The 23,278-nt window shown below is 42.1% G+C and overlaps 1 protein-coding gene across 1 annotated transcript in view; it reads left to right on the forward strand.

The window, feature by feature from the left end:
* The window catches only part of Actr2 (actin related protein 2), a 49,599-nt gene that overhangs the window by 21,622 nt on the left and 4,699 nt on the right, over nt 1-23,278 (forward strand). Inside the window, exons 5-8 of the mRNA XM_021177502.2 lie at nt 10,154-10,290; nt 10,786-10,935; nt 13,455-13,600; nt 18,033-18,165. Of these exons, the coding sequence (XP_021033161.1) occupies nt 10,154-10,290; nt 10,786-10,935; nt 13,455-13,600; nt 18,033-18,165 (566 nt within the window). The remainder of the gene's footprint in view (nt 1-10,153; nt 10,291-10,785; nt 10,936-13,454; nt 13,601-18,032; nt 18,166-23,278) is intronic.

Below are 23,278 nucleotides of genomic sequence, written 5' to 3' on the forward strand. Positions count from 1 at the left end.
TTCTCTACTTCCTTTTTAAAGTCAGCTTCTTTCGCTAGTAACCTGGAGTCCACTGGCTGACTAGCATGACTGGTCATAAGCCTCCAGGAGCCTCCTGTCTGCACTCTCCAGCGTGGACATTGCAAGCCTGTGTTGCTATCCCTGGTTGTTATGTAGATGATGGGGATCCACACTCAGGTCTTCATGCTTGTGTAGCAAGCACTGTACCTCCTGAGCCTCTTGCCCAGCCCACAGCTACAATCTTTGTCATTTGTCACAACAGTGCCATTACATGCACTTCATTAAATAAGAATCTAGGCTGAAAGTGACATCAGGTTTTTAAAAAATATTGTATTTTATTCTTTTAAACTATTTCATCATTTGATACACTGAGAGACTAGAGATGCCTCATTAATTAAGAACACTGGCTTTTCTTCCAGACGGCCCAGGTTTAATTCCCAGCACCTTGAAGTGGCTCACAACTGTAATTTCAGTTCTGCTGTCCTTTTCTGGCCTCCTTGGGCACTTGCAGGCATGTAGTACATAGACACACATGTAGGCAACACCTCCATACACAAAATACGAATAAATTAAAGTAAAACCTTTATTGAAAGTAAACAGAATTTGTCCTCAGAATTGGCTTGATTTATTCGTTTGTTTGCTTGCTTGCTTGCTTTAAAGTTTTCAAAGAATTAGTGTGCTGGGTAGCTTTATGTCATCTTGATAAATGAGAGAACCTCAGTTAAGAAAATGGTGACCCACCCCTTTAATCTCAGAATTTGGGAGGCAAAGGCAGGTGGATCTCTGAGATCAAGGCCAGCCTGGTCTACAGAGAGAGTTCTAGGATAGCCAGGGCTACACAGAGAAATCTTATCTGGAAAAAATTAATAATGCTTCTATAAGATGGGGCTAGAGGCAAAGCCTATAGGGGATTTTTTAAATTAGTGATTGATTGGGGTTAGGGTAGCAGCTCATTGTGTGTGGTGCCAACCCTGGGCTGGGGGTCCTGGGTTCTCTAAGAAAAGCTGAAGCTGGGTGGTGCTCGCCTTTAGTCCCAGCGCTCTGTGCAGATGTTGGAAGATCTCTTGAGTTTGAGGCTAGCCTGGTCTACAGAGTGAGTTCCAAAACAGCCACGGCTACGCAGAATAAGAAGGAGAGAGGGTTGGGGGAGCAAGTCAGTAAGCAGCATTCTTCCATGGCCTCTGGATGGGTTCCTGCCTCCAGGTTCCTGCCATGAGTTCCTGCCTTTACTTTCTTTGATGATGAGCAGTGAGCCAAATAAAGCCTTTTCTCTCCAAGCTGTCTTTGGTCATGGTGTTCAATCACAGCAACAGTAACCAAGACACCACACACAAATCTTACTGGTCATCCAGCAGCTGTGAGGGAGGCAAAGGCATATAGATGGCTGTGAGTTCCAGGTGAACCTCATCTGTACAGTGAGTTGTAGACCAGCTAGTGCTCCCTGGTGAAACCCTATATCTATATAGAAAACAGAAGCACATGTACTAGTCAACTGCACAGTAAGCTGGGGAGGAAACATCTTGGAACACATTCCTAATGAGTCAGTTTTAATGAGAGAAACTGTTCTCAGTCTCTCTCTCTCTCTCTCTCTAATTCAGGTTTTGAAATAGTTATATCATTTCCCCCTTCCCTTTCCTCCTCCAACCCTTCTCATGTATTCCCTTTTGTTTCTCAGATCCATGGCCTCTTCTCTTTCCCCCTCCCTCCATCCCTCCCTCCCTCCCTCTCTCCTTCCTTTCCTCTCTCCCTTGTTTTTCAAAACAACATTTCTCTGTGTAGCCATGGCTTATCCTGGAACTCACTATAGATCAACCTGGCCTATAGAGTTCTGCTTCCTAAGTGCTGGGATCAGAGGCGTGTGCCACCACTGCCCCACTTTTTTCTTTGTTGTTGTTCTTTTTTCTTTGTTGTTGTTGTGTGTGTTCCTTAATATATAAATACAGCTTGCTCAGTCTGCATTTGTTACTTGTATATATGTTTTTTTGGTTTTTTTTTGTTTTTTGGTTTTTCGAGACAGGGTTTCTCTGTGTAGCTCTGGCTGTCCTGGAACTCACTTTGTAGACCAGGCTGGCCTCGAACTCAGAAATCCGCCTGCCTCTGCCTCCCGAGTGCTGGGATTAAAGGCGTGCGCCACCACGCCCGGCTGTATATATGTTTTTATTTGGTATTGTATAACCAGTTGGTGTGTTCTTTGGGAAGGACCATTTCAGCGGTGCATCATTCCTTAGTTTCCTGTAATTCTTTGACTAGAATGGAAGCCTCATACATTTTCCCCCTTTCCACATTACTATGTCTCTTGGTGTCATCTTTGTTCCGGTCATGTTTAGGCATCTGCAGCCGTATTGATGACACTTCATGGGTCTGTATGGGTTCTTTTGATAATGTCATTAGCATCTGCCCTCACTGTCCTTTGTTTTATGTATTTGTGTATATGCACATGTTGTGCCAGTGCCCACAGAGGTCAAAGAGAGCTTTGGATCTTCTGGAGCTGGAAAATGTAGGCAGCTGTGAGTCACCTGATGTGGGGATTAGGAGCCAGACTTTGGGTTCTTAGCAAGAGTATCAAGTGCTGTCAACCACTGAACCATTTCTCCAGCCCCTTATTTGTGTGTGTGTGCTCATGTGAGCGGACATCTGCATCCATATGTAGGATAGAGGACAACTTGAAGGAATAGATTTCTTTTCTTATGCTACATAGATACAGGTGTTAAACTCAGATCATCAGGTTTGGTGGCATGCATCTTTATGTGGTGAGCCATCTTGCCAGTCTCTCTCCCTGTCTATTTAGCACAAAACATTTCCCACATGGGAAGAGCTCTTTGGATTTTGATGGTCTTATAATTCAACAAAACATAGCTGAGCATTTATAGGGTTTTCAATGTGTTCAAAGGAATCTTTGGCGTTTAAAGTATAAAGGTACCTCAAGAAAGTTCTTAACTGGAAAGATTCAGGAACATAATTTTGATTTAGCATATCAAAGAGTCTTCCTAAAGGAGGAGTTACCTGAATTCTCAGTGTGTGGCACACACTGGTAAGGATTGTATTCTTTTGTTTCAAGTGGTTCTTTTGTAACTTTAAGAGATCAATTTTATTATGAGCTCCATAATTCTACATGTAGGTTAGTAAAAATGCATACTTGATTTACTTTTTTGAGACAAGAGTCTTCCTGTATACCCTTGGCTATCTGGAACTCACTGTGTAAACCATGCTAGTCTTAAACTCCTAGATGCTATCCTGCCTCAGCCTCATGAGGGTGTGCATCAGCACACCTGGATGAACTGTTCCTGCCTTTGTTTTTGTTTTGTTTTGTTTTTTGTTTTTTCGAGACAGGGTTTCTCTGTGTAGCCCTGGCTGTCCTCGAACTCACTTTGTAGACCAGGCTGGCTTTGAACTCAGAAATCCGCCTGCCTAATACTATAATTTAAAACAAAGGCTTTGTCTTTGTTTTAAATTATAGTATTAAATATAGGTATTTATTTAGAAGGCACTTGAGGACATTTTTTAATGTTTACTTGGTTTTGTGTGCATGTGTGCACGTGTGCAAACACACCATGTCAACATTCGCAAGTCTGCAAAGGTCAGAAGAGGTGTCAGCTCCTCTGGAACTGGAGTTATAGATTATTGAAAACTGCCATGTGGTGCTGGGGAACAGAATGCATGTAGTTTCTCTATAGTGCTCTTAACAGGAAATTAATTTTTGAGTTTTCTTTTTGGATGGGAGTTGTTGTTGTTTGAGACACAGTCCAGGGTCTCACTATAAAGCCCTGGCTATCCAGAAACTTGCTGTATAAACCAGGCTGGCTTGAACTCACAGACATCCACCTGCTTTTGCCTCCTGAGTCCTGGAACTATATGTCTTATATTCTATTTGATGTAGAAAATGTTTCTAAGTGAGATAGACACAGTTTCTTTGCTCTTAAGGTGATAATAGTCTAGCTGTAATTTTTCACGGGAAAAAATCACATGTTCTGTCAAGAGAGGGAAAAAATGTTTCTCTTGATAAGTCCACATCTAGATAATTTTACTTCTTGAAATTTGTTTATTTGTGTATGAGCACCTGCATATATGTACCATAGCATTTCATGTGGATAGGTGGACAACAGGAGGAGTCAGTTCTCTGTGCCATGGCAGTTTCAGAGATCAAACTCAGGTCCTCAGGTTGGGCAGGAAGCACTTACACCCCTGACCCACACCACAAGCTTCGTTTCCCCTTCTTCCCTTCGTCCACCCAGTCTTCATTTTAAAATAGAACTTGCAGAGGGATTTACTGGCTGATTTCCCAGAGGGTTTGAGTTAAATTCCTAGCATTTATGTGGTGGCACACAGCCATATGTAACTCTAGTTTCAGGATCTGATGTCCACTTATGTCCTATACAGGCACTAGGCACACAAGTAGTGAACATGCAAACAAAAGACCCATGCACATAAAATTAAAGTTAAAGAATTTATTAACTTGTATAAATACTTTTATAAACATCAATTTTGGGAAGTTTAAAAGGTCTAACCTTGAACCTGTAATGAGAGATCCATGTTGGGTAAGGATGAGTTATTTTATATATGTCAGTGTTTTGTTGCATGTATGTATGTGCTCTGTGTACATGCCTGGTGTACAGAAGGGAGCACCAGATCTGTAACTAGAGTTACTGACAGTTGTGAGTTACATCGTAGATGTTGAGACCCTATGTGGGTCCTACAAGAGCAGTAAATATGGAGCCATCTCTCTAGCTACCCTAAAGTAATTTTTAGGAAAACTGATGTTAATATATTTTCCTAGTAACACTTATAAATTAATCTCTGACAAGTGAGGAGATAGCCTATCTTAATTACTTATATTTTGTTGCTGCTGCTGCTTCTTTTTTGCGGGGGGTGGGGGAGCAGGGGGTTCAAGATGGTTTTTCTGTGTAACCTGGCCTCAAACTCAGAGACCTACCTGTCTCTGTCTCTCAAGTGCTAGGATTAAGATGTGCACCACCACCACCAGGCTGTATTTGGCCATTTTTATGTAACTATTAACTCCTTAACTTTGAGAAGCAGTAGCCCAGTAAAATTAATGAAATAACTAAAAGCCATGCTTCTTTCTAACTTAGTGGCTAATGTTTTCAGAAAAAAAGAAGAGAGATATCTTTATGGTTAAGAACACTTGCTGTTCTTGCAAAGGACCTGATTTCAGTTCCCAGCTCCCAGGTCGGACAGCTTACGAGCATATACAACTCTAGCTCCAGGAGACTGGGTGGGTGCCCTTTTCTGGTCTCCATAGGCACTATACTCATGTGCACACACATGCTCACACAAATACACGATAAAGAGAAATTTTAACCATTCCAACCTGTAGAAAATTTTTTTTAATAAGAAGTGACCTGATGTTTTAGGAAGGGGTTTCTATCTGCATGGTCTAGTCTGGGTGGATAGAAGAGATTAATTGGAATTGGGAAATCTCGAGTGGAGGTTTGAGTGGAAAGAGCAGGAAATTAAAAGACACAACCCAGTGACAAAAGGGTATGGCACTAGAAATGATGACTAAAGAGTTCTGTTTCTCTTATTCCAATAGGAAGTCTTCAGGGCTGGAGAGATAGGACAGTGGCTATATGCTAGCCTCTAAAGCTTGAGGCCCTTAGTTGAGATCCCCAGCACCCGCATAAAAGCCATGCACAACCATACCGGTAGGCCTGTAATCCCAGTACTCGAGAGGTCAAGATTGAGTCCTTGTTGGTAGCTTCAGGTTCAGTAAGGAAAAGTGAGTGCTGGAGAATTAGCTTAGTGGTTAAACTCACAAGAACATGATGTCAGACACCAGCACCCATGTAAAGCCACGCATCCTTCTAACCACAGCTCTGATAGATGTGAAGTCAGGAGGAGTGCTGGGGCTTGCTGGCTTCCAAATTACTACAGGAAACACCAGCCAGTTCAGGAAGAAACCCAAGAGTAGGTAGAGAGAGATACAAGAGAATACCTACCTGATGCATCCAGGTACAGAGACATACAGAAATAAACAAGCAAATAAATCTTTCAAAACACAGTAAGGTGGAGAGCACTTGAGGAAGACAGTCAGTGCCAACCCTCAGTCCCCTGCGAGTTCCCGAGGACACACAGATGACCAGACAGTATCTTCTTTGGGAGATCAGGATTGAGACACACAGATGACCAGACAGTATCTTCTTGGGAGGTCAGGATTGAGACACACAGATGGCCAGACAGTATCTTCTTGGGAGGTCAGGATTGAAAAATAGTGGTTTGATGAGGCATCAGTGGGGAACAGATTGTTTCAATTTAAAATAGGGATGTTTATGAATTTATGTTTGTCAAAGATAAACATGCAAATTTATTTAAGAAAATGAGAGTAAGCATAGTTATGGTGATATGTCTATAGGCAAATTTATATAATAAGAAAATGAAACGGAGAGAGATGAGAAAGTAACAAAAAATATATTCTAGTTTTAGAATGTGAGTTAAAACGGGCTTGCCAAATGGCTTGCCAGGTAAATAAGTTTAATTCTCTGGTTTCTACATAAGGGTGGAAAGAGAGATCTGACTACAAAATTGTCCTCTGCTCGCTACATGTGTGCTGTGGTATGCACACATGTATTACTGTGAGTTCTTAGAAGTTCTCTTTTTCCCATTATTTTTGAAATAATGTTTCATGTAGCCCTGGCTGGCCTTCAACTCCCAGTAAAACCCAGGATGACTTACAACTATTTTATTTTTAGTCAGGGTTTCACTGTGTATAGCCATGGCTGTCCTGGACCTTGCTGTGTAGACCACGGTAGTCCTGCTTGCCTCTGTCTCCTAAATGCTGGATTAGAGGTGTGTGCCAGCCTGACCTAAAACTTGTCATTTTTGTCTTCCAAGTGCTGGGAGTATAGGCTCTTTCCACTATGCCAGCTAGAAAGGGCGTTTTCCCTTAGAATTGACTCTTGTCTTTTTTCAAACTTTTTTTTTTTTAATGTTAGCCATGATGGCACACACCTCTAATTACAGCACTCAGGAGGCAAAACCAGGGATACACAGAGATACCCTTTCTCAAAACCAAAACATCAATAATAATGATGATAATAGGGCTGGCGAGATGGCTCAGGGGGTAAGAGCACTGACTGCTCTTCCGAAGGTCCTGAGTTCAAATCCCAGCAACCACATGGTGGCTCACAACCACCCATAATGAGATCTGATGCCCTCTTGTGGTGTGTCTGAAGACAGCTACAGTGTACTTATGTATAATAATAAATAACTCTTTGGGCCTGAGCGGGGCCGACCAGAGCGAAGCAGAGGTACTAATCAGTTCCCAACACCCAATGAAGGCTCACAACCGTCTGTACAGCTAGAGTGTGCTCATGAGCATACATAAAGAGATCTTCAAAATGATGGTGATGGTGTAGTAGTAGTATAGTAGTATTTTAATGACATTATTATTATTACTTATTACTGCTGTAGGTTGGAGATGACTCAGTGCTTAAAAGCACTTGCTATTCTTCCAGAGATCCTGAGTTCGATTCCCAGCACCCATGTTGGGTAGCTCACAATTACCTGTAACTGCATGCCCCTTTGTGACTATGGCAGCTACACATACACACAAGTACACACACACATGCACACACACACACACACACACACAATAAAACTATATATTTTTAAAATAACTATATTACAATTGTTAACAGTAGCAGTATTTGTGGGTGGGGAGTGATATTAATGCCACGTGTACATTTAGAGGTCAGGGCAACCTTGTGGGTTGGTTCTCTCCTCCCACTGTAACATGAGGTCCAGAGCTAACCCACTTCACCAGGGTTGTTGTACAGAGTATGCCCCACACTGTGCACACCCGTGATTCCAGTCTGTAGCCCCATGGCTCAGGCTGCTGAGGCAGTATGATTATGATTTCTTGGCTAGGCTGAGACTCTGCCTTAAGTAACAACAAAAATAAATCTTTTCAGTGGCAAACAGGAAATACGGCAGCTTCTTTCATTGTCACTGTTGTTGCTTATAGGGTTTTGGCTGGGGATCCCACCTAGGCCTTACATAGGATAGGCTCACACATTACCTTGCCATCACAGGCTTTTGTTGTTGCTGATGGTCTTTTTCTTTTTCTTTTCTTTTTTTTGGGGAAAAAACAACATTTCTTTTTATTAGATATTTTCTTTATATACATTTCAAATACTACCCCAAAAGTTCCCTATACCCTCCCTCCACCCTGCTCCCCTACCCACCCACTCCCACTTCTTGGCCCTGGCATTCCCCTGTACTGGGGCATATAAAGTTTGCAATACCAAGGGGCCTCTCTTCCCAGTGATGGTCGACTAGGTCATCTTCTGCTACATATGCAGCTAGAGATATGAGCTCTGGGGGTACTGGTTAGTTCATATCGTTGTTCCTCTTATAGGGTTGCAGACCCCTTCAGCTCCTTGGGTGCTTTCTCTGGCTTCTCCATTGGGGGCCCTGTGTTCCATCCAATAGATGACTGTGAGCATCCTTTTTCTTTTGTTTTGAGATGGTGCCTGACTGTGTAGCTCTGGCTGTCTAGGAACTCTAGTCATCCTTTAAATAGAAGAATGAGGGGTGGAGTTTTTCTCTGTTAGAGGCCTTGTTTTGGGGTTTTTTGAGATAGGTAACAGGGTTTTTGGTTCTTCAATCACAAGCCTTCTGAAAGCTGGTTTCTGGTATGAGCACCAGCCCTGACCAGGTGATCTTAGCAGATTCACTTACTGTCTTGTAACTGGGTTAATAGTCACTTTTCACAGTTGTTTCCTATAAATGTAATTTTTATTCTCCTGTAGTCATTATTGTCGCTGAGGCTTACTGCCCTCTGCTGACCTAGTCCTAGTCCTAGAAGCTTTCAGCCTCAGAGACTTACTGCTGAATAAGCTCACCCTTTATAGTTCTTTCTGAGCTCTGGCTGGCAGGTTCTGCTTGGCCTCATACTAACTTTGGCAGTCAGTTCTAATCTTCAGGCTTCTTCTCATTCTCTGGCTCACTCTGTCTTTATTGTGTCTGCCTTGTTCTCTCTCTGTAACCTGTCTCTCTATAACTAGACCAGTCAAATTACCTACCTCCCTCTTCTTGTGAGAGTTGGACATACCCTATTCTGCCAAATTTTTCTCTAATTTGTCACGATGCTACTCAGTTAGGCATCGCTTTCAAACACAGGTGCTTTCTTCTACAAACTAACTTTACCTTTATTCTTAGATTAAAGGTATGTGCTAAGGGCATGTCTGTATTCCAGCCAGAGTAGCCATGTTGCCGAATTACAACCCTTTTACAATTCCATAAGTTAATCATTATATTTTAGAAAGTTTTACTTAAGGGCATTCGGTGATTAGGCTGTAAAGGAAATTGTAGCAGGTCTTTCTTCCCAAGTTCTTAAAGAAGCACATGATTGAACTAAAAATCTCACAAGAAAAACACCAGGGCAAGATGAGTTTGGGTAATGCCACTTAGCACCAAGTCTGAAACCTGAGTTCCATCCTTGGCCACACTTGGTGGCAGGAGAGAACCAGCCCCTGCACTCGCCCGATGTTGTCTTCTGACTTCACACGCACTATATGGCATGCATGTTCCCCTCCCTTCCCCTCCACACCAAATGTAAGTAGAATACAAAGAAAGAAAGTCATCAGGGAGCAAATGCTGCCTGCCATCTGTGACTAGAAATTAAGTGCTGAAGCTGAGTCTAGGGCACACACCTTTAGTCCCGGTGCTCAGAGGCAGAGGCAGAGGCAGGGAGATCTCTGTGAGTATGAGGCCAGTCTGGTCTATATAGCAAGTTCCAGGACAGCCAGGAATACATAAAAAGACCTGTCTTGAGAAAAATAAAACGAGAAGAAATGGGGGCTGGAGAGATGGCTCAGCAGTTAGGAGCATTGACTGCTCTTCCAGAGGACCTGCGTTCAATTCCCAGCACCTACATGGCAGCGCACAACTGTCTGTAACTCCAGTTCAGTTCCAGGGTGTCCGTGGCACCAGACATGCCTGTGGTGCACGCCTATATGCATGGAAGCAAAATACCCATACTCATAAAATAAAATAAATCTTTAAAAATAAAAACAAGAAAAGAAATGCTGGCTTTAAGCCTCACTAGCCACCTTTTTGTGGGTGGCATCTACTACATTTGGAATGTTCTTGCTTTGGTTTTTCTGAATTAACTCCGAACCTTCTGGTTCTTGTGCAGGTTTACTGACTGGTGTAGTAGTGGACTCTGGAGATGGTGTCACTCACATTTGCCCAGTATATGAAGGCTTTTCTCTCCCTCACCTTACAAGGAGGCTGGATATTGCTGGGAGGGATATTACCAGGTATCTTATCAAGGTAAGTGAGAAGAAAATATAATAAAAGGTAGTAATTTTTATTTATTTATTTATTTATTTATTTTAGTTTGTTTACTGACTTATACAAAGACAGAGGCTAGAGAGCTGGCTCGGTGATCAAGCGCACATACTGCCTTGCAGAGAAACATCTTGGTTCCTATCTTGGCCCGCTCACCATTGCCTGTAACTCTGGTTCCCATGAAATCTAATGCCTTCTTCTAGACCTCTCAGGCACATATCCACACAAAGACACACAATACACATAATTTAAAATAATAAAATAACTTACAAAACTCACTATACAAGAGTTGTAGCATCACCCCAGGATACCATTATTGGCTTTGCTATTGGTTCCTGGGATTGAGCTTAGGTTGTCGGGTATAGATAGCAAGTGCTTTTTACCTTCCGAGCCATTTTATCCTCTAGGAGATTAACTTTTGTTCAGTGGAACTCATTCTCATAGGTTATTAATTTACTGCTATTTTTTTTACACCAGCTGCTGCTGTTGCGAGGATATGCCTTCAACCATTCTGCTGATTTTGAGACAGTTCGCATGATTAAGGAAAAACTTTGTTATGTGGGTTACAATATTGAGCAGGAGCAGAAGCTGGCCTTAGAGACCACAGTGTTAGTTGAGTCATATACAGTAAGTATCCTCTGTAAAATACATTAGGTTGGAAAGGGGCATCTGTGTTTATTAGTGTCACCTCGACACACACACACTTTTACTTACACACACACACACATATATATATATATATATATGTGTATATATATATTGCTGAATATCATACCTAGGGTCTTATGTGTGCCCAGCAGACTAGGCCTTAACATGGGTATTAGTTATTGTAATATGTTTACATATGATTTCTCAGTATTTCCTGCTATGTTAAGTTTCTGTGATTAGCTATTAGGGATTCCATATATTGCAAATTAAAGCAAGAATTAAATTAGAATATAATTAAAAGTGGAGGTCATATTTGAGATTCAAGCATCTTGAGAATATCACTCAGCATGTTTTGTACAGTGTCGTTTCTCTGGGACGCTGCTTAGGAGTTATGAAAATAGAGCACAGTTATAACTGTCACACACACTATGGAGACAATGGACGCATCTTTGTTGCCTGACTTGTGAGCTCTTTGATGTGAAAATGTCGTGTGCCTGGGTCTCAGCCTGTCATCCTGAGGCAGTCTCGATATATACGTACTACACGGTCCTCCTGCCTCTGCCTCTGCCTCTGCCTTCTGAATGCTGGGATTGCATGGACCTCAGGTTTTTGCAGTGTGTCATGGAGCTAATCATCTAAGAAGTGTATTTTAGGAAGTATTCATGCTTTGATGTGTTTTCCTCACACAGAGTCTCATTGTAGCCCAGGCTGGGTTAGAACCCAGGCTAGTTTCAGATTTATTTTAAAATCCATTATGTTGCACACATTTGTGAATGGTGCTAACTTGGATCCCAGGGCTTAAGAACACTTGTTTTTTTTTTTTTGTTTTTTTTTTTTTTGTTTTTTTTTTGTTTGTTTTTTTTTTTTTTTTTTTTGAGACGGTTTCTCTGTACAGCCCTGGCTATCCTGGCACTCACTCTGTAGACCAGGCAGGCCTTGAACTCAGAAATCCACCTGCCTCTGCCTCCCAAGTGCTGGGATTAAAGGTGTGAGTCACCACCGCCAGCTTAAGAACACTTGTGCTGGGCATGGTAGCACATGCTGTAATAGAAACACTCAGAATACTGAGGCAAGAGTGCCACATGTGTAATGAGACCAACCTCATGAGGCCTCCAAAATCAACCAAAATAGCTTGGCATGGTGATTTCCATGAAGTCTAGGCCAGCCAGGGGTACATAGTGAGGCCCAGTCTCAAAAGTCAAAAAAAAAAAAAAAGGAAGAAAACATTGTCAGAGACCAGTTGTGGTAGAACATGCCTTTAATTCCAGTACTTAGAGGCAGAGGCAGGAGAATTCCTAAGCTTGAGGCTAGCCTAGTCTATATAGTAAGTTCCAAGCCGGCCAAGGATAAAGAGACCCGTGTCTCAACCCCTGCCCTCCAAAAAAAAGCCAAAAAACAAAAAAGATGCCATTTTAAGGGTACAATAAGTGTGCTTTCTAATGTCTTGTAACCTCCAGCTTTGTCCTGGTGGTTTATGATCCCAATTTTCAATCTTAATTGTTTTGAAGGAAATGGCATAAAGCAAACCATGAGAGAACCAACAGTGTAAGACTCGATTGATTTGTGTTGGACACTGGTTATGACAGGAGAGTCATTGAATTAGCTCAAGCTCAGCCAGGCTATCTTAATCCCACTTTCCCCTTTCCAACACCCCCACAAAAACAAAAAGCGAGACATGGTGGTGCCCACCTGTAACGTCAGTAAATTTGATAAGGGGCTGAAGCGTTACTGAGTTTGAGGCCCACCTGTGTACATAGGTCAGCCTCAGACTCTCTGAATGACTGCCAGGCACAGTGTGCCCACCTGTAATCTCAGCACTTGGGAGCCAGGTACAGGAGAATCTCTATAAGCCTGAGGCAAACCAACCAACCATACAGACCAGAGTTCAGCAGGTAAGGGATTTCTGCATAAGTCATGCTAAAGTGTTGGACTGTCTAAATCTTACTGGCTTAAACTAAAGTTATACTTACCACTTAGATAAAGTTATTTAAGATGTAGTAGCATAAAAAAATTTCTAAATCAGTGTTCCTTAAATTTTTTGTTTTGTTTTGAGATAATGTCTCAATAGGTAACAGCCCAAGCTGGCCTTGAATTCATGATCCTCTTGCCTCAAGAGTGTTGGCATTGCAGGTTATGCATCATGCCCAGCTGCAGCTGTGGTTGGTTGATTGGTTTGTTTTTAAGAAAGAAAATGTGTGTGTACACATGTGTAAATCAAAGGATAGCTTTTGGGGGTCAGTTTTTGTTTTCTGCCTTACTGAGATGCTGTCTCTTCTTGAGTAAGTACATTGCTAGCTACTAAGAAAAAAGATCAATAGAGTATGTATGATGTTAACATTATCATTTGAGTTATTTTGTTTCACCTAAGAAAACTTTAGGAAGTCTTACTTACATAATTTTGATTGCAGGCCAGATGTATTTCAAACAGTCATTGTGTAGAGAATGCTGAGAAGTTGTGGTTTTGCTGACACCTGGTTATTTTTTTTTTTTTTTTCTAGCTTCCAGATGGACGTATTATTAAGGTTGGAGGAGAAAGATTTGAAGCACCAGAAGCTTTATTTCAGCCTCATTTGATCAATGTTGAGGGGGTTGGTGTTGCTGAATTGCTTTTTAACACAATCCAGGCAGCCGACATTGATACCAGGTACAGTAGACAGCATTTCCAAGTCATTTATAAAACCCAGATGGGCCACAGAGATGGCTCAGCAGTTACGAGCATTTGCTGTTTGTTAGAGGACCTGAGTTCCATTCCTGGTCCCATATCAGACAGCTCACAACTCTGAGCCTGTAGCTCAGCAGCACTGGCCTCTGGGAGCCTGCATTTATGCGCACAGTATTGCTGTGCAGATGCACACATCTAGACATGGTTTAAAACAATACGAACAAAATGGTTTTAGTTTTGTTTTTGGTTTGTTTGTGTTTTAAGGCAGGGTTTCTCTGTATATAGCCCTGGCTGCCCTGGCTTGCTCTGTAGACCAGGCTGGCCTCAAACTCAGAGGTCTGTCTGCCTCTCCCTCTCTGCCTCTCTGCTTCTCTACCAAGTGCTGGGATTAAAGGTGTATGATATTTTCTCCTTAACTTGTATCTTCTTTTTGGATAGAGGTATAATCTGATGTTTTGTAAAACCAAGGATATGTTTTGTAGAGTGTGGTATGGTTAAATGGGAGGAATCCCCACTGAGGTAGCAGCCAGTATAGAATAGAGTTTATTTGGGTGCATGGGATGGGGGGTTGAGAAGGGAGTAGAGGCAGAGGAAAAAGGAAAGGAGAGAGAGAAAGAGAAGAGGCTGGCCAAGAACATGGGGGAGGGGGTGTCAAAGAGAAAAGGGTCAGAGAGAGAAGGGAAGCCAAACAGTCCCTTTTGTAGCAAGCCAGACCTACCTGGCTGTTGCTAGGTAACTGTTGGGCAGAGACTAGAAAGAATGCTAACAAATTCAGTTAGAGTACTTCACTATCAGACATGAAACACTGGGTTTGATCTACAGCACTGCGTGGGTTTTAATTCTATTTCAGTTAGCTAGTTAGTTGTGTGTGTGTGTGTGTGTGTGTGTGTGTGTGTGTGTGTGTGTGTGTGTGGTGGTGATGGTGATGGTGGGTTCCATGGCACACTTGTGGAAGTCAGGAGTTGCCTTTATTTCCTTCCACCATTTGGATTCCAGGGATCAACCTGAGGCCATCAGGATAGCCAAGAGGTAGCTTTCCCCACTGAACCATCTCACCAGATCTTTACAATTAGCTAGTTAGTTTTTTCTTTTTTTTTTTTTTTTTTTTTTAACAGGGTCTCACTGTGTAGTCCTAAGAATAAGCTGGCCTTGAATTTAGAGATCCTCCTGCCTCTGCTGGAGTTAAAGGCATGTGCCACCAAACCCAGCTTAAGTTTTTTTTTTTTTTTTTAATCGACAAAAGTTCTGTTTATGATATATAGCATGATGTCTTGAATTTTAATTGAGTATACATTACTGTACATACAACTTTTTTTTGTTTGTTTGTTTTTCGAGACAGGGTTTCTCTGTGTAGTAGTCCTGGCTGTCCTGGAACTCACTCTCTAGACCAGGCTGGCCTCGAACTCAGAAATCCACCTGCCTCTGCCTTCCAAGTGCTGGGATTAAAGGCGTGCTCCACCACCGCCCGGCACATACAGCTTTTTTGATTAGCACTCTTAAAATCCCAGTGCTTTTCAGATATATTTTAGAAACAGAATCTGTGTTGCGTGATAGGCCTCCTATCTAACTGAATTTGTATAGCTTTTGATTAGCAGCTCCTCCGTTGAGTCACCAGCTTGTTGTCCTTGGTAACCATCATCCTCTCCTCTGCTACTGGATTCAGCATCAGATTCCATGTAAATAGGGCCATGCAGTACTCCGCCTGGATTCATCTAACATAATTTCTTCCATGCCTGTCTTCATTGCTACAAATTACAAGGTTTCTTTCTTTTAAGGGAGAATTACATTCTATTGTGTATACCAATTTCTTTTTTATTCTTTGAGATATGTATTTAGTGGTGGATTGCTGAATTGTTTGATAGTACCATCTTTAGTTTTGGGGAGCATTTCTATACTGTTATCTGTAATGGTGATCATAGTTTATGTCTGGGCTTTTTAAACTTTTCACTTGTGATACCCCCTTGTTAGGGTTTTCTAGAGTAACAAAATTTACAAAATAAAATGTGTGTGTGTGTGTATTCTCTCTCTCTCACACACACACACACACACACACACACACACTCACATATACACACAAGATTTATTAGAGTGATTTATAAACTATGGTCCAGCTAATCTAACAATAACTGTCTTCCAGTTCAAGAATCCAGTTCATGATGTTGGATATCTTGGCTGGTCTTCCGTATAAGCTGGAATCTCAAAGACTTGGCTCTAGTGCCAGTGAAGGCTTGTTAGTGAGGGGAGAGCAATTCGGCAAGGAGGGAAGCCTTCTTCTTCCATGCTCTTATATAAGCTTCCAGCAGGCAGGGTGTGGCCCACACTAAAGGTGCATCTTCCCATCTAAAAGATCGTGATTGGAAATAGGTCTTCCAATTTCAAATTAAGAAGATCCTCATAGATGTACTCCACTGTTTTTGGGTTTTAGTTAGTTCCAGATGTAGTCAAGTTGACAACCAAGAATAGCTATCACATTCACCCTTTGAAGGAAGGAGTCTATTTCACTACAAAGCCTAGGATGGCCTGAAACTCACTATGTAGACTAGGCTGGCCTTGGACTCAAACTCTTAAGAGATCCACCTGCCTTTGTCTTCCAAGTGCTGAGATTAAAGTCACATACCACTATGTGACTGTATATGTGCTATGATACGTGCTATGACCCCTTTTTGGCTGAGAAATCTTTACATAATTCCTAGTATGTAGGTATATAAGAGTTATATAGGCAAATATTTACTGATAATGAATCTTGAAGTTTATATATATAAAATTTATCTTGCATCAAAAATGAAAACAAATTCCATACTAATGAAATGAATGGGCTTATTTGGTTTTACATAAAGAATTAAGTCTTGAGCTGGGCATGGTGGCGCACACCTTTAATCCCAGCACTCGGGAGGCCGAGGCAAGCATATTTCTGAGTTCGAGGCCAGCCTGGTCTACAGAGTGAGTTCCAGGACAACCAGGGCTATACAGAGAAACCCTGTCTCGAAATAAAAACATAAAGAAGAATTAAGTCTTGGGGTTAGAGAGGTGACTTAGTGGTTAAGAGTGTTTGCTACTCCTGCAGAGGACCCAGATTTGGTTCCTGTACCCACACGGTGGCTCACACAGTCTGTAACTCCAGTACCAGAGCATCTGGAACACTCTTCTGACCTCATCAGGCACCAGGCACACAGGAAGTACACGTGCAATAATGCAGAAAAAAACACATTAAATAAAAATAAATCTTTTTTTCTTAAAGAATTAAATCTTAAACTGGGTATGGTGGTTCACACCTGTTTAAGACCAGCCATAGCTATATAGTCCATCCTGGACTGCATGGTGGCAAATGTCTTTAATCCTAGCACTTGGGGGACAGATATGCATTTGAGACCAGCACAGCCTACATAGCAAGTTTCAGGCCAACTATGGCTACATAGTGAGATCCTGTCTCAAAAACACAACAGAGATGAGGCTGTATCTCAGGCAGAAACTTGGCTAGCGTGTGTGAGCCACTAGCTTCAGACCTCAGTACTGTAAAAAACAACAGAACAAAATGGCACAAATATGTTTAAGGCCATTTCAGAAATTATTGGAGATTCTGGGCTAATCTCGAGTCAGAATTCACTTAACATTTTTTGTTTTAAATGAAATTCAAAAGTTAGAAATTCAAATATTAGTTTTTATTTTAGACAGGGTTTCTCTGTGTAGCCTTGGCTGTCCTGAAACTCACTATGAAGACCAGGCTTGCCTTGAACATAGTCTACCTGCCTCTGTCTTCCAAGTGCTGGTTAAAAATATACTGATTTAGACCAATAATGTCTTTGTTTACTGTAATGATTTTGTAAGGATGGGAAGCTGTACGTACAATAGCCGTTTTCTAACATGCCATAGTCTTGGGTGAGCCCAGGTGCTGCATGGCATGGCTACATGGACACTGCACACACAGTAGATGTGCTCAGAGGGCAGCCACCAGTGAACACCACAGACTTATTGCATGCTTGCTTTTGAATTTTTTGGCTGTTGCACCTTAGAGAACCTTTACTGTTACCATGTCATTCACAGCCCCCACATTCAGTTATGTGGTGCAGCTCAGTTTGGAGCTGTGGCTTGTATTTGTTATCCGTTGTACAGTGATAGCTCATTGGTGATAGGTGATGTTGAGCTGTTTTTCCTCCTTCCATGTCATGATGCATCTTATTGCTGTCATGTTACAGTCCTATTGTAGCAGAGGCTTGAGCTTCTGATCTTCCTCCCTCTACCTTCATAGTCACCTGGCTCATGTGGTGCTGGTGTGGAGCCCAGGGTTTCATGCATGCTAGGCAAGTGCTCTTCTGAGCCTCATCCAAAGCCCCAAAATGTAAAACCAAAACCAAAACAAACAAAAAACCCTACCATTTTCATAATCTAACACTAACTATCCACTGTGTCTTCCTAGATCTGAGTTTTACAAGCACATTGTGCTCTCTGGAGGCTCCACCATGTATCCTGGCCTGCCATCGAGGTTGGAACGAGAGCTTAAACAGCTTTACTTAGAACGAGTTCTGAAAGGAGATGTGGAAAAACTTTCAGTAAGTATCTATACCAGCTGTTACCTTTGTTTTAAAACCCTGTAAAGTAGCTTGTGGATCTTGACAACCACTAGAGGGAGCAAGAAGTCTTATAACAGATTTTGGTGCAGTTAGCCTCTTGAAGACTTGAGGGCTCACTGGAAATTGTCTTGGGGGTAGTGCTTCTACCTACTAGGTCACACTCTGTTGAGAAAATACAGGTGACCGAGTCCAGTGTCCTTGGGAGTCTGTAGCATCCTTTTTTTTTTTTTTTAAGATTTATTTATTTCATGTTTATGAGTACACTGTAGCTGTCTTCAGACACACCAGAAGAGAGCCTTGGGTTCCATTACAGATGATTGTGAGCCACCATGTGGTTATTGGGAATTGAACTTAGGACCTCTGGAAGAGCAGTCCGTGCTCTTAACCACTGAGCCATCTCTCCAGCCTGGACTGGTATGCAGTGTGCAAGTGTTTGGGAAGAACCTGCTCTTGCTGTGGAGAGAAAGGAGAGGAAATGTCCTGGGCTTGCTTTCTCTCTTCCCCTCCCCTCCCCTCCCCTCCCCTCCCCTCCCCTCTCTCTTTCTTCCTTTCTTTTCTTGACACAGTCTTCCTATGTAGTCTTGCCTCCCTTGGAACTTACTATGTTGACCGTACAGGCCTTGAATAGAAGGAGCTTACCTCTGCCTCCCAGGTGACAGGATTATAGATCTGATACCTATATGCTTTCTGGGCATAGGGTATGCTAGAGTGCTTGCTTAGGCCCTGCGTCCCAACCCTAGAACTGCAAAACTGAGAAGGGAAGGAGATCAGTGTGTAAAAGTCAATTTTCAGTAGGGTTTACCAAAAGAGCACTCAGTGCTCTTAATATATATAATTATCATAATATATAATTCATATAGATCCTATACACCATCATGGCTATCTTGGTTTTTAATTTTGTGAATATGTAACCAGCCTTTACTCTTAGCTTGTTAGAATTCTGGTTTTAGGTTATTTTTCTATTTATTGTATGTCTTATCTCCTCAGTCATGTTTGTGTTTCAGAAATTCTCACAGCTCTTAAAATGGACTTTATTGGTCATTGTCACCATGGACTAGAATATAATTGCTGGTAGTTCTTTGGCATGCCCTCTCTTCTCAGCTCTAGACTGTGTGAGGCATTCTGTGCTGTAACCCTAGCTGTTCTGTAACTACCTCAGACCAGACTGACCTCAAGCTTGCCTGCCTCTAGGATTAAAGGTGTATACTACCAAGCCCAGCCTCAACCAGGAATCATGGTTTTTATTCTTTGGATTTGCTCTTTGCTTTAGATGATAATATTCCACTTTTCAGAGGATTCTGTGTAGAGACACCGATGTTACAGTGCTTTCTAATAGTTCACTTACAGTTCTCATTTCATTGAGCTATGTAGGGAATTTAAAATCCATCTCTGGTGATCATTCCTTACCCTGTAGACTTTTTTGAGGGGCGTCTGCTCTGTAGCACTATCTTTTGGTAAACCCTACTGAAAGTGTGACTTTTACACACTGATCTCCCTTCTCAGTTTTGCAGTTCTAGGGTTGGGCGCAAGACCTAAGCAAGCACTCTAGCATACACTATACCCAGAAAACATATCTTGAAACTCCATCCCTATGCCAAAACTGATTTAGGCCATGCTGTGAGTTTAAGTCGTTTACCAGTAATAATAATAAATGGTGTGGGAAAAAGAAAGGAAGACTACAAGGTAGAAAAAGGTTATTGTTGGTAACAAGTCGGTATGCTCCCTCACTCCTGATTAGATAGGTCTTTGGGTCAGATACCTGTGTCAAGTTAGGGATTAAGCATTTCTAGTCAGGAATAGTGCAAAAGGATGAGTTAGCAGAAATGTCCCAGTGTGGCTGGGACAAAGTAAGCAAGAGAGGGTAGAAAATGAGATAAGAAAGCTAGCAAGCAGGCAGGTCAGTTAGGCCTCTATGATGTAGTCAGACTTTTACCCTCAAAAGAATCTGTAAGCCCAGGGTGTTGGAGGAGGAGCCAAGAAAGTTAAGCCAGGAAGTTATGAGAGGAAGAACTGGCAGAGGTTGAACATGAAGTAGGGTGAAACAAACGGTCCTCTAAGAGAGTGAATGGAGAGTGGGAAAATATCCTAGACGGCCAGACAGCGTGAAGGACCCAGGCAAGATTGGTGACACATTTATAGCAAAATGTAGAGCTTCTGTACTGTGTGCTGAGCTGCTTGAAAGCAGGTTCTGACTTGATTACCTGAGTGGATGAATGTAAGGAGAGGAAAAAAGTCAACAAGGGTGATGTAAAAAAAAAAAAGGAGGGGAGAGGTCTGGAGAAATGGCTCAGTGGTTAAGAGCACTTGCTGCTCTTGTAGAAAAGCCGGGTTCAGGTCACAACCATCTGTAGCTCAAGTTCCAGGCAATCCAGTGCCCTCTTGTGACTGCCTTGAACACCAGGTATATACACGGTACACATAAATACATGTAGCCAAAACTCAGACACATAGCTAACTAACTAACTATCACTCTCTCTCTTTTCTTTTTTTCTTTTTTTTATTAGATATTTTCTTCATTTACATTTCAAATGCTATCCCGAAAGTCACCTATACACCGCCCCCCACCCTGGTCCCCAACCCACCCACTCCTGCTTCCTGGCCCTGGCATTCCCCTGTACTGGGGCATATAATCTTCGCAAGACCAAGGGCCTCTCCTCCCAATGATGGCCGACTAGGCCAACCTCTGCTACATATACAGCTAGAGACATGAGCTCTGGGGGTACTGGTTAGTTCATAATGTTGTTCCTCCTATAGGGTTGCAGACCCCTTCAGCTCCTTGGGTGCTTTCTCTAGCTCCTTCCTTAGGGGCCCTGTGTTCCATCCAATAGATGACTGTGAGCATCCACTTCTGTATTTGCCAGGCACTGGCATAGCCTCATATGAGACAGCTATAACAGGGTCCTGTCAGCAAAATCTTGCCGGCATATACAATAGTGTCTGGGTTTGGTGGCTGTTTATGGGATGGATCCCCGAGTGGGGCAGTCTCTGAATGGTCCTTCCTTCCATCTCAGCTCCAAACTTTGTCTCTGTAACTCCCTCCTCTCTCTCTTCTCTTAATGGAGGTGCTAGGTGGTAGTGGCACATGCATTCCTTTAATCCCAGAACTTGAGACACAGAGCACGTAGATCTCTTAGTTCGAGGCCAGCCTGGTCCAGTGAGTTGCAGGACAGCCAGGGCTACACAGAGAAAACCAAAAAAAAAAAAAAAACCAAACTCTGATGAGATGCTTCAGTGCTTGAAGTCCCAAACCTGGTGGCCCAAGTTAGACCCCTAGAACCAACTCACGGTAATAGAGAACTGACTTCCAAAAACTGTTCTTGCACGCACGCACACACACACACAAACACACACACACATACAGAGGCCATGCGTACAGATAATACATAATAGCAGATACAAGAGAAAGAGAACATGCATATTATGCATCTGTTAGTCAAGAGTAGGTATGGGAAGAAACAGCTGTAGATGACTGGGGAAGGGTAGGTGATGAAGGAGGAGAGGTGGGTAGAGAGAAGAAGCTGTAGAGCAGCTGTGGAGGTTTGGAAGAAGAGGAGGATAGAAGTTGCAGTTCAGAAAGAAAGCTGCTCTAGGGCCTCCTGGTGAAAAGGGAAGTGTAAAAGAGGAGTAGCCACTGAGCACTACTGGGAAAGCAGTCTTTCCTGAGAACAGCGGCGGCTCCAAAGCAAAAGTTAGCATCATAACATTGTTGATTGGATGCATTTTGAATGGACCAAGGCAAAAGTATATGAATACAAAGGTCAGTTCTAAGATTAATCTTTTAATATTACACTTAAGTTTGTTTAGCCAAAGCAGTTGAGATACTTTTCAAGCACTTAATAAAAAGATGTTTTATCCTTAGATTATTTCTCCTAAATTTTGCAATCAAAGTTTCTCTCAACCTTAGTTTCCATAATTAGCATTTGAAAACACCAGAGCCAAATCCCTTTTTAATATTTATTTTTATGTGTGTGCCTGGGTATACATGTGTGTAGGAGTACATGGAGGCCAGAAGAAGTATCATAGCCTCTGGAACTGGGGTTACAGACCATTGTGAGTGGCCAGGAGTTGCTGGGAATTGAACTCTGTTCCCTAGCAAATGTTCTCTTAACCGAAGAATCTCTACTCCCTCAGAGCCAAATCATTTTAAGGAGTAAGCTTAAAATTAACATTTTCAATTGATATTTTAAATAATCCTGCCAGAGGTAAAATACAAAAAATTAGTTCCTTTTTTCTTAAATTTAAATTTTCTCAAATTTCTTAAATTTTAGTTTTAAGAAAATAGAGACAAAAGCAATTGCCCTTATGTAGTCCAGATGACCCTAAACACTCATTCAAACACTCCTATTTTTTTTTTTAAGATCTATTTATTATATGAGTACACTGTAGCTGTTTTTAGACACACCAGTAGAGGGCATCAGATCCTATTACAGATGTTTGTGAGCCACCATGTGGTTGCTGGGAATTGAGCTCAGGACTTTTGGAAGACCAGCCAGTGCTCTTAACTTCTGAGCCATCTCTCCAGCCCACTCAGACATTTTTGAAAGGCATGCCAATCTTTTTTATTTTTTATGGTTTTTTTTTTTTTTTTTTTATGGTTTTTTTCAAGACAGGGTTTCTCTGTATAGCCCTGGCTGTCCTGGAGCTCAATTTGTAGACCAGGCTGGCCTTGAACTCAGAAATCCGCCTGCCTCTGCCTCCCGAGTGCTGGGATTAAAGGCGTGCGCCACCACACCTGGCCCGCCACTCATTATCAGTACACAATGAGTTAATAAATAATAATAAATGAAAAACAGAAGTGGCAAAAGTTTTCTCTCCAGGGGCTCCAGAGAGAGCTTGTTTTTTTTCTTACAAATCATCCCACGTTTATCAAAGACTAGGAAGCTGCAACTCCCTGATGGTACCAAGTCATAAAGACAGTCTGTGGGTTTTGTCTGGCTAATGTTGAATGGTGTAGTTACAGCACAAAGATTCTCTGAGGGTTGGGTACCCTGTACATCAGTCCTACCCAACATCCCCACTCCATACTCCTTTGTCTGCCCTTTACCTCCTAGCCTCTTGGTTTGGCTCTCCCCTCCCCCTTTGCCTCCCTTTG

This window comes from Mus caroli, unplaced genomic scaffold, assembly GCF_978045245.1.
Source record: "Mus caroli unplaced genomic scaffold, Mus_caroli_1 scaffold_13, whole genome shotgun sequence".
In the NCBI taxonomy this organism is placed as follows: domain Eukaryota; kingdom Metazoa; phylum Chordata; class Mammalia; order Rodentia; family Muridae; genus Mus; species Mus caroli.